Source organism: Herpailurus yagouaroundi, unplaced genomic scaffold (genome assembly GCF_014898765.1).
Source record: "Herpailurus yagouaroundi ecotype Mexico unplaced genomic scaffold, PumYag 162, whole genome shotgun sequence".
In the NCBI taxonomy this organism is placed as follows: Eukaryota; Metazoa; Chordata; class Mammalia; order Carnivora; family Felidae; genus Herpailurus; species Herpailurus yagouaroundi.
In genome coordinates, this window is record NW_024412403.1 from 3,800,367 (window position 1) to 3,811,734 (window position 11,368).

The 11,368-nt window shown below is 58.0% G+C and overlaps 2 protein-coding genes across 4 annotated transcripts in view; one reads left to right on the forward strand and one right to left on the reverse strand.

The window, feature by feature from the left end:
• The first annotated feature begins 762 nt into the window (after positions 1–762).
• TFF3 (trefoil factor 3) lies at positions 763–4,377 on the forward strand. The gene is made up of 3 exons (XM_040483862.1): positions 763–894; positions 2,479–2,625; positions 3,790–4,377. The coding sequence occupies exons 1-3, from the start codon at positions 813–815 to the stop codon at positions 3,801–3,803; spliced, it is 243 nt and encodes an 80-aa protein (XP_040339796.1). The 5' UTR covers positions 763–812; the 3' UTR covers positions 3,804–4,377.
• A 5,994-nt stretch (positions 4,378–10,371) lies between these two features.
• Positions 10,372–11,368, reverse strand: part of ABCG1 (ATP binding cassette subfamily G member 1) — an 81,183-nt gene continuing 80,186 nt past the window's right edge. For all 3 annotated transcript variants that reach the window (XM_040483856.1, XM_040483858.1, XM_040483857.1), the window contains one exon: positions 10,372–11,368. This exon is cut by the window's right edge and continues 64 nt beyond it. In XM_040483856.1, coding sequence (XP_040339790.1) covers positions 11,228–11,368 — 141 coding nt within the window. In that variant the 3' untranslated portion in view covers positions 10,372–11,227.

Here is an 11,368-nt window from a genome sequence, read left to right on the forward strand (position 1 = left end):
AGAGAGGGGGACAGGGAAGGAACAGAGAGACAGGGGAGGGGCACAGAGAAGGGGGGAGGGAGAGAATCCCGAGCAGGCTCTGTGCTATCAGCACAGAACCCGCCACCGGGTTCGACCTTAGGAACCGTGAGATCGAGACCTGAGCCCAGATCAAAGAGTCTGACGCTTAACCGACTGAACCACCAGGTGCCCCTGCACGGTCTGATTTTTCAAACTTACTGCGCTCATTCTGTTTTTATCAAAAGATTACAGTTGATTACATTAAATGTTATCACGATAGCGAATTCGTTTATTTAACACATTTATTAAAGTGTAGTTAATGGTAGAAATAAGTCTTACCGGAAACAATACAAAAAGAAAGGGTGGGAATTTCAAGAGTTTCGAAGGAGAGACGAGACCCGTGCGCACAGTGCTGACTCGCTGACTTTTCAAGCACCTGAGGGTCTGGGATTAAATGTGGCCTGGGCGCTGTGGCCACGGAGGTGCCGAGCCTTCACCCTGGCCTCCAGGCCGGGCTAATCCCGGCTCATCCCGGCTCCCGGTAGAGGACTGTAACCCGGAGACTGGAGCCTGACCTCCAGGCTTGCTTGCTGCCACAGTGGTGGGGTGGACTTGCTGTCTCCCCCGCAGGAAGACGGGCCGCTGGGGGACTTCACAGTCCCGTGCAGGCAGCAGCCGGAGCCAGAGGGAAGGGCCGTCCCCAAACAAACAGAAGGCAGAGCCCTTGTACAAACACAGGGGTATAAATGAGTCTGCTCGGCCGACGCGGCACGTCCTCTGAGCGGTCGGGTCCCCAGAGCCCGCCCGTGACCATGGAGGCCAGAGTGCTCTGGCTGCTGGCATTGGTCCTGGCCTTGGGGTCCTCCAGCTTGGCTGACGAGTATGTGGGCCTGTGTGAGTACCGTTCTGACTTCGCTCTGTAGGAAGGAGGGGCCAGGAGGTGGCGGGGGGCGGGGGACATAGGAGGAGGAGAAGGGACGCTAGGTCCAGGCAGGCTCGGGGGGGGGGGTGTGTGGGGGGGGGCTTTCTGGGGGCTAGAGGAAAGTGATCAAGCCCCCACATTGATTTATAATTGCCATTTAGCAGACACACATGTTCCTTCCCAACAGCCCTACAAACTGGGTCTTGCTGTTTACAGACGAGGTAGCTGAGGCTCAGAAAGTTAGTAACTGGCTGCAGGCACCCCCTCCCCGCCAGTGTTGAAACCGGGATTAGAACCCAGGTCTGCCTGGCCGGCCGGCCACCCCACCGCCTTCTTGGCTGCAGTGTCTGAGCGACAGTGTAGGTCTTCACGCACTGTTCTGGAGCACTTGCAAGGCAGAAAGGAAAGACTGACGAACACGGATCCCTGAAGAGCGTTTTCAGCACACGGTTTTCACCTGGCCGTGGCGTTGTCCCTGCAGGTGGGGGGAGGGCGGCTGTCCCACCCACCCAGCTTTGAAGAAATTAGGGCGTGGCTATTATCAGGGGCCAAAGGCAGTGGTTCCCAAACGTGGTGCCTGTCAGAGTCACCAGGACAGCTTTGCGACCCCTACAGCCCAGGAGGTGCCCTTCATGCCACGGTGCCTCTGGGATCCCAGTGTGAGCAAATCTGGCTGGGGAAACCAGCGGGTTGAGGCATTACCGCCTGGCACAATAGAGTGGGATTTTAGACACTTCACGTGGTTCTGTTTTCCTAAGGAAAATCCCACTAGGCAATGAGGCCGACTTGGCGGAACTTGAATTTTTTTTTAATGTTTATGTATTTTTGAAGGAGAGAGAGTGTACAAGTGGGGGGAGGGGCAGAGAGCGAGGGAGGCACAGAATCCGTAGCAGCTCCAGGCTCTGGGCTGTCGGCACAGAGCCCGACACGGGGCTCGAACCTGTGAACTACGAGATTGTCCCCTGAGCTGAAGTCGGACGCTTAACCAACCGAGCCACCCAGGCGTCCCAGATTTTGCAGAACTTTAGACACTGTAGGCTTGCTTCAACGAGTATTGAGGACAGGAGGATGTCCCAGGAGGACGCCGTGACCAGCCAAGTGCCTGGGGGACAGGGCGACACAGGAAAGAAATGGAAAATAGTACGCGCTGTGGTTTTCTGTACTGAACGTGCATCTCCTCTTACACTATTCCTTTTTTTTAAGGGGGCAGTTTGTGTTGATAACACAGTGAAGGGGAATTTGTTTCGGGGTTCAGGAGCCCCCAGATTCCCACGGGCTCCTGCCAGCCGGAGGGACCCGAGGCCATGGACTTCCCGACAAGGCTCCAGGGGCACACGAGGGAGGGGGGCGCCCTGGCAGAGGCCAGAGCCCCCACAGAGCATACAGAAGTGTGCGTGGGAGGAGGGTGCTCCTCGAGCCGATGCTGGGGTGCGGGTGGGGTCACGTGCTTCGAACCCAGAGGCTGGGGGCGGTTGCAAACTTGCCAAATGAAGGCAGCAGCCAACACCCCGGGCCGGCAAGGGCTCCGGCCGCTGACCGGGCTTTGTTTGGGACAGCGGAGAACCTGTGTGCCGTGCCGGCCAAGAACAGGGTGGACTGTGGCTACCCCGAGATCAGCCCCGAGCAGTGTGTCAACAGGGACTGCTGCTTTGACCCCAGCATCCCCGAGGTGCCTTGGTGCTTCAAGCCTCTGCAGGACACAGGTGAGAGGCCCCGCGAGACCCGTGTCCCTCCCGGGCCCCCCCGGGAAGCCTCCAGATCCCCAGGAAGCCACGCGCACCCGGGCGGGACGGCCAGCACCGTGACTGTCCATCGGGGAGGGGGCCTCAGCCAGAGGCGTCGTGCACAGGGAGGTCAGCTGCCAGGGGCCGTCCCCTGCCGTCCCTTTGCTCGGCGGTTTGTGCGAACTATGAAAGCAGTCGTTTCAAAAAGGTGCTCAAAGTCAAGGCACTGTGTCCAGGGAACTAGTTTAAAAACCATCCTGGAGAGAAGTGGAAAACACACGGGTTTGGGAAGTTGGGCCGACATTCGAGGCCTCGCTCGGCAAACAAAGCATCGTCATCTGTGACGCGCTCCCGGCAGACGGCAGATGGTGGCAGCACCCGGCACGGAGCCCTGGCGCCTGTCCACGCCCCGCGACCTTCCCCGCCCTGCCCCCACCACGATGCACCCCTCCCTCCCTCGGTGTGCAGCGGGGTGCGGGACGGCCGCCCTGGGGAACCCCACGTCGGCCGCGAGCAGGTGTCTGTGCACATGGGTGGTTCGTAGCCCGGCTCCCCGGTCCCACCTCGAATCTTGGGCGTGAGGTCTGCTGTGAGCCCCCTGGAAGTCCAAGGGCCAGCTCATCTTCTGAGAAGGGCACGGGCTCCACCTTCCTGGCGCCAGCACTCGCCCTGTGTCCCCGCCCACCCCGTAAGCGGGGAGTGGGGCCGCAAGCCAGCCTCCTGAGCAATGATGGGGCCCTGCCCACGGCCCTGGGGCTCCCTGCCCCTTCCTGGCAAATCAGGGCAGAGGCCCAGATACAGCTCTGGGACCAGGAGGGAGCTGCCTGTTGCCTCTCTGCTGGCTGTTGCCCTACTTTGCGGCCCCTCAGTGGGGGCAGTGGGGGGGGGGGCTACACCCTTTCCTTTGGGTGCTGGTGGGGGCCTTGAGATGATGCCATCTCATATCATCTGCCTGAACCCCTTGTTCAGGGGGGACACGTGCTATTCTCCATGAGGCCGGACCCTCAACACTTCTCCAGGGACTGGGGGAGAATGCAGCCCAAGGCGCTGACCTTGGAGGCTGTCTTGACCTTGAGAAGCGGGGCACCTGGTGGGTGGAGCCAAGGTTGGTGGTGGTGATGCACGTCTGCGCTTTGTTTCCAGAATGCACATTTTGAAGCGACGCCCACCGGCCCCGGACACCCTGGAATGAGATCTGTGCTCCGGGGGACCCTGCCTGCGTCCTCGGGGGGGCCGGCCGAGGCCGCTCCTCCCTGCTTTTCTCCCAACCTGCTCCTGGCAAGCCCTTCCGCTGAAAGCTGATGCCTGGGGCCTGATGGCTTAACGAATAAAGATCCTGTGCTCAGCACGAGGGCTGCGCCTCATTCCCGAGACTCCTCCCGTGCTGTTGAGTTTTATTTCTGCCAAGTGCATTTCCTTTCTCAGCCTCTCCCGGACGACGGCGGGGGGTGGGGGGTGGCAGGAGGGTGTGATGGCATCTCCGGCCCGGGGCCTCCCCAGGCCCCGAAAGGCGACCCCTAAGGAGACGCCCCTTGCGTGAGGATGTCACAGGCCCCAGGCCAAGCCCTGACACGACAGGGAGCCCGAGCGGCCTTCTCAGCGGCCACCACCTCGTGTAAATTCAGAAAAGACATTGCAAATGTAAGTTTCAAAACAAACAAACGAGCAAAGATCATTAGTGTCTTTCTTGGGGAAGAGAGCAAGCCAATAAAGCCATGTTCCAAACTGGCACTTTTCTGTCCTTATTTGCAGGTCAAGTTTAACACCTGTGACACCTCGGGCGGCTTCCTTTTTCCGTTTTCTTCTGAAAATGGCTGCAGCTCTGTAAGGGAGCGAGTCTCATCATGACGATCCCGTCCCAAGTCCTCACGGGGTCCTAATGACGCCTAGACGCAGAGCACCCCACCTGCCCCCTCTCCTCCTGGGACAGGTGGCTCCCCGCGGACTGTCCCCCCCATCCCCCCCGCGAGGCGGTTTCCAAGGTGAAAGCCAAGCGCGCAGCTCGGGGAGATGGGCCTCCTGGTCCGAGCCACCCTCCCACTGGAGAAGAGACCCCGGTTTCCATCAAAACAACAAGCTTTGTTTCTGGGCCGTTGGGGCCAGGCCCCCAGAGCTGACTCTATCCCTGGAAGGGACATACGGTTGCCCTTGTCTTACAGATAAGGAAACATTAGGAGAAAGACTTAAAAAGACCCAGCCAGTGGCTTCTGCTGAGAGGGGACTACGTCAGGACGCCCAGGCCCCTGAAACCAAAGCTCTGTGTGTTCCTCGTAAAGCCCAGCAGCTACTCCCGCCAGGCCGAGGGAGGGAACCTTTCCAGAAGCATCTCCGACCAAGCAGCACGTGCAAAGTGCAGCTTCCTCTCCTGGGGACGCTGCTGCCCAGAGCTGTTCTCGCCCGGACACGCCCCTGGTTCTGCCTTTGTGTCCCTTTCCCCTCACAGACCGAGCCCGGCCTTTGAGGCCAGGCCAGATCTTAGCTGGAGGGGCTCAGGGGTCACCCCGGGCCCTGGGCCTTGGCCTCAGGCCCCGGCCCCGGCCCCGGCCAGCCAGGCAGAGAAGCTGCTCACTTCCATCAGTGCCGGGCGGACGCCCAACAGCAAGAGCAAAGTGGGTTGTTAGGTGGGCGGGGTCTCCAGGTCAGAGATTCGGGCGCTAACCCAAGGTTCAAGATTCTTCCTCCCTCCAGCCTGTGTCAAAAACGAAGTGAACAAGCAAAACCTATAGCTCACCTGTCCCCACAAACCTCTGGGCCAAAAAGGCCACAGACATCTGGGGACCCTGCCAGGCCACTTAAAAAAAAAAAAAAAAAAAGACTCCACTAAAAATATCATTTATCTTGATCGCTGAGTTTTAGGGCAACCTTCCAATTTTGTGCCTCTCCCGTTCTGAGCCCATGGAGGCCATGATATTCTCATGCACAAGTTCACAGAGCACCAGCAACCGGCCAGACCGCCGACCGCCTTGGAGGGAGATACCCCCAGCCGCCTCTCACTCCATCCACCTGGTCCGAGCCCCCAGGGCCCACCGGCTCCCTCTTCAGGTCACCAAGAGTACTGCGGCTTCCTACCCATCGCGGCTGCCACCCTACCTTTCTCCCCTTCTAGAAAAGATGTATTAAGATCCTCGATCTCTCCGCTACACCCACCTCCTGCCGGCACCTCTTGAGCAAAACCCCATTTCCTTGAACACCCTCAAAACTGCATAATGCACGCCTAAGTCCTATAGTTAATCCTTCCTAACACCTTCTTACTGAGATGCCCCATAATGTGCTGTGTTCCTGTGGTTTTGCGCAGGAGGACGTCGTCAAGACACAGGCTGAAGGCTTGGTGGGGTGACAGGGGCGTAGGGACACATGGTCTCAACCTGTGGTCCTCAGTGGGGCCTTCACGGCCGTAGGGGATGTTTGGAGATCTGTGGGCCTGTCTCTTAGTGCCATATGAATGGGGGGAGGGGCTGCTGGCATCGAGTGGGCACAAAGCCAGATATGGGGGGTCTGCAGTGTGCTGGGGGGTACTGTGGACGGCCAGTGTCCTGTTGGACGCTCAGGCAGCCACAGACCTGTTTGTAATGGTTGGAGACTAGAAGTAGGTTAAAATCCTAACACAGGGGCGTGTTGGGGGCTCAGCCGGTCAAGCGTCTGACTCTTGATCTCTGCTCAGATCATGACCTCACGGTTTAGAGGTTCAAGCCCCATATCGGGCTCTGCGCTGACAGTGTGGAGCCTGCTTGGGATTCTCTCGCTCCCTCTCTCTCTGCCCCTCCCCCACTCACTCTGTCTCTCTCAAAATGAAAATAATAATAATAATAATAATAATAATAAATGAAATGAATAGGGGTGCCTGGGTGGCTCAGTCCGTTAAGCATCCAACTCTTAGTTTCAGCCCGGGTCATGATCTCACGGTCTATGAGTTCGAGCCCCACGTCAGGCTCTGCGCTGAGAGCACAGAGCCTGCCTGAGATTCTCTCTCTCCCTCTCCCCCTGCCCCTCCTCTGCTCTCTCTTTCTCTCAAAATAAAGTAACTTAGAAGTATTTTTTTAAGTCAATAAATGAAATAAAATAAAATCCTAAAAGCAAAGTTGTTGTCAAGTTTGGATATACCAGATTTCCCAGGAACGCAAGGGAAGCCTTCTGCGTAGTTCGGAGCTTTGGCCGAGTGGGTCATTCCCGACATGCCATCACCAGGGACAGTGCCCCACGTGCCTTGTGACTTGTCCACCCTGGGGCTGCCTGCATCCCCGATGCCTCGATGCCTTGCATCACTCGTAACAAGGGGGGGGGGATTGGTGCAGGGGCGAGCCCCCGCCCTCACCTCTGTCTCCTCCTCCAGCTCCGGCACGCACAGCTACGCAAACATGTAGCATTATCGCCCCATCATTATTTTCCCTTTACTTCTCATTTTTTCTAGGGCAGGCTGCATGTTTATTTCTTTTAAACTCTGTGTGTAGGCAGGTTATTAAGTTATTAAGTATAAAATTACTAGGTATAACTTCAGTTCAGGAGATCAAAAGGGGTCTTATGAAATCCTTGCTGTAAAGAAGGGGGCTGTGCTGGGATGAGACTCCCCACCTCCTAGGGAGGCCTCTTGCCGCTTCTTGCCGGGGTCCCCAGCAAGACAGCCCCAGGAGACCCCTGCCTCCCCCGCCTCTCTTCATTCCCGTATTTTCAATCTGAAACCTGGGTCATGGCTTTTGAACTTAAAAAACCCCAAAGGCTGACATATGTGTTCTCTGGTTCCCCAGGACAACCTCCCTAAAGCCCCCTCCCCCTCGTCCCCAGTTCAGATGAGGGAGGGTCACCAGGCCCACAGAAGCGTGGATAACATGTCCTTGGCTCCCACCTGCCCGGTACCCTGTACCTTTACTTCCCATCCAGGGGCCGTGCTCCCTCTTTCCGAAACAATCCATTTTTCCCCAGTATCCCCGCAGCTATGGAGGCCGAGTGGGTAAAACCTGGGGTCGTGAACCCCCAGCTCATACTGCTGAGCCCAGCCCCGCCCAAAGCGCATTGCTGGGGCCCAGAAGCAGGCATCTGGGAAGGGGTGGGGGGTCTGTGCCCCTCCAGGGCTGTGATGGAGCCTGGTGAAAACCCTAAACCCCATGGTCTGTCTCTCGCTCACCCCCTGGTCCCTCCCTCTGTCCCCACTAAAGGATCAAGGGGTTCAGTTCCAACTCCAGGAGATCTTGGCTGACCTGACCTGCATGTCAAAGTGTGTGCCCTCGAGGCCCAGGACTCCTGCAGGAATGACTGACACCCCCTCACGGCCCCGTGTACAAACCCACCTCCAGTCTCCACCAATTAAGGGGAAGCTTTATCTTTGCCAAAATTTCAAAGTTCCTCCTTCTCCTCCTGTGCTTGAGCCTAACCCAGTTGTGGCCCATGCCTCCACCTCCCACCCCTGGAGATCTCCTCTGTGCTGGGGGAGAGAACAGATTGGAGGGGAGGACGGTCTCAGGGAAGCACTTGGTGCCCTCCCCCCCCCCCCACCCGGATGATGAAACAGCGGCCCAGCCTTCTTTAAGGCTCATTGTTGCCCCTGCTACGGTTCACATATTCCACTTCATTTAGCCCCACAGCAGCCCTGCGAGGTACAGATTATAAGTGAGCAAGTGGACGCACAGAGACGTTAGGCTGAGAGCCCAAGGTCACACAGCAGAGAGAGGGACCGGAGCCCAGAGTCTGGTTCCAGGGTTCACAGACACTCCCCCAGCAGCTCCAAGCTCTTTGAGTAGAGGAGAGGGGCTCCTTCTCAGTTCACGGCCAAGGCACTGGGTGGGGTAGTCCGTGGAGGAAAAGGGGGAAGAGGCAGATGGCTCCAGCAGTAGCAATGGCCGGATGGCTACTCTGCGTCCTGCCAGAGAGAGCTGGAGGCAGCCCCCCGACCTGCAGTCTGCCGAAGGGTCTTTGAGGGCATCCCAGTGTCCTGGGACCCCACCCAGGTGCACGCTAGCCCAAGGCAAGCTGGAGGGACAAGAGGAGCAGACATCTGGGGGACGTCTGCCGAAGCCACCCGCCCCAGCCACCTGGGACTCACTGAGCAGTGCCCCCAGGACAGACCGACAAGGACCCCGCCCCCTGGTGGAAGCCAGGACCCCGCAAGCCCCCCAGCTCACTGGGCTGGAGAACCCGGACCCAGTTTGCCCGCAAGCTCCCGGGTGGGGGCAACAGAGAAAAATCAGGTCGCTGTTTTGCACAAGGAGTTTGGGGGTGAAGGAGAGTTATGTGTTCGCTACACATCTTCTGTTGCTGCTCCAAGTCTGCAGCTGCCTCCCGCGTTCCCAGGAGCCGTGGGGAGGCCAGCCCGGGCAGGAGGAGGCGTCCGGACAGGGGCCTGGCTCCCCGAAGTGCTCCGTGTGTGCACAGGGCAGGGTGGCCTCTGTCGGCTGGGGTGTCTTTCCCCTTTGCCCCGGGTCTGACCGTCTCCAGGCGCCGCCTCACCGCGGCCGATGCCCAGAGAGGTTGTGGACGTGGACACTAGGCCGGACCGAGCACCTGGTGTGTGTCAGATGGCGACTGAGCACACGAGACCTGCAAACCCACTGAATGCTCCGGAACCAGCCGCGAGGCGGGGGGCGTCTCCACCTCCTTGGCAGAGGAGGAAACAGACACGGAGCCAGTTAGTAATTTGGTCGGGAGTTGGCAGCCAGCAAGGCCGGGCTGCGAGGACATCCCTACGGCAGGAGGCCGCCCGGGGCTCGGAGCCCTTCTAGAAGAGCGTGGTTGGATTACAGCACCTGCCCTGCATAGGCCGTTCTTGTCTGTTCCCAGCCACAGCAGTGTCTCTCTCCTGACAGTGGCTGAAGAAATTAAATAGTTCTGTGTTTCAACCTTGTGTAGAGGCCCCGTGGTAATCTGCGAGGTTTAAAAATGAAACACCCAAATCCAGACAAACCAAATGGGAGCGATTTCCTCTAATCACTTGCTTGCCAGGAGCCAAAGGTCCCCTCCCCCCAAGCCCAGTTCTGCCCCTGAATCCTACGGGGTCCGCGGAGGTCTCCAAGGGGTGCAGAATCTTCCTGGGGACTTTTAAACAACAACATTCTTGGCTGGGGACAGCCGGTGTTGATAGAGCGCCCAGAGAGCGTTAACCAGTTTTAAAATTGGGGGCTAGAAAGTGCTACAGTGTGGGCCGGAAATTCTTTTTCCCTTTTCCCCAAACTGCAGTGAGAAATCATATATTTATTCTTACTTTACTGATGCGGAAGTTGAGAGAAATTTACCTGAGGACCCAGCCTTGCTGAGGTTCAAAGCTGGGACGTGCTGACTGCTCTTGTGGGGGCTACACGGACCCGATCACCCTCACAGCCTCACCAGGCTCCCTGGGCACTCAGCTGACACCGGGACCTCCACATGGTGCCCCATAAGCCTCCTACCTGCTGGTCAGAGCTCCTCCGAAATTCATACCCACCGTGGCCATTAAACCTGATTATCATCTCTGGTGATGTGTACCTGCCTTCCCCACCTCTTGAGTTTAAGTACAGCTGGGCACTAAAAGTGTGGCTTTAAGGGACGCCCGGGTGGCTCAGTCGGGTAAGCATCTGACTCTTATTGCGATCTCACAGTTTGTGGGTTCGAGCCCTGCGCTGGGCTCCGTGCTGACAGCGTGGAGCCTGCTTGGGATTCTCTCTCCCTCTCTCTGCCCCTCCCCTGCTTGCCCTCTCTGTCTCTGTCTCTGTCTCTGTCTGTCTCAAAAATAAATTAATAAACTTAAACAAAAATTTTTTTGAACCAGTGCGGCTTCAACATTTATTTGGTAACGGTTCCTTCTGCGTAGGCTGCATGGCTCTGGGTCGTCCTGGGATATGTTGGCTTTTCACTGGAATTCACACTCTCTTCTACAGATCTTCAAACGTTCAATGGCACGCAGAGGAAGGTTTTTGTTTCACACTTAGACACGAGGGTCAGACTGGCGACAGACTCCTCGGGGAAACCCCGAGAGGGAGGGGGTCAGGCGTCACCGGGAGTCTCAGAACTGCTGCGGGTCTGGCACCTCTGAACGCATACAGGGAAGGCACGAAAGGGGGTGGGCAGGGCCTCAGACCATGGCCAAGTTCAGACGAGGTGTCCTAGCAAGCCAAAGTGCCCCTTACAAGAATCCTTTCTGGGGGCAAGAAGGGCCCGGCACCGGCGCCGTGTTGCATCGTAAGGGGCATCGGCTGGGGGAGTTCGTCCACCTCTGTCGGATTTTCTCAGACGGACTTCTGGACGGCGTGTGGCCCAGGAATTGTCACAGAGTCTCCTTTTTCGCTGTGCGTTTTCTCTGAGGGCCTTCCGGAACCTGGGCTGGAAATCCTCCCCTCGGACCGCTGGCCTTTAGGGCTGAAGAGGTGCGGTCGTGCCCTGGAAAGAGACATCCTTTGAGCTTCAAAGACCCCGTCGGCAAACTGGGGACAGCGGCCATGGCGACATCAGAGCGTGTTTGATAGCTGTGGCCGCAAGAGGCAGGCTGGGAAAAACCTGGAAAACCAGCACACCGTGGTCGGCCTTAGCGCCGTGGGGGGAGGCGGGGGTCTCAAACCTTCCTGAGCCGCTGGCAGTCCTTCTCGTGTGTGAGAGGCTACTTTTGAAAACGAAACGAGCTTTATGCTAATTGAAAGAAGCCAGACGCCAAGACGGCAAGGGCGTGACTGCATCTCTGTGACGTGCACAGAACAGGCGCATCCAGAGACAGGAGGCACCTTCGCGGCTGCCGGTGACGGGCTGGTGGTGGGTTTCTTCCGAC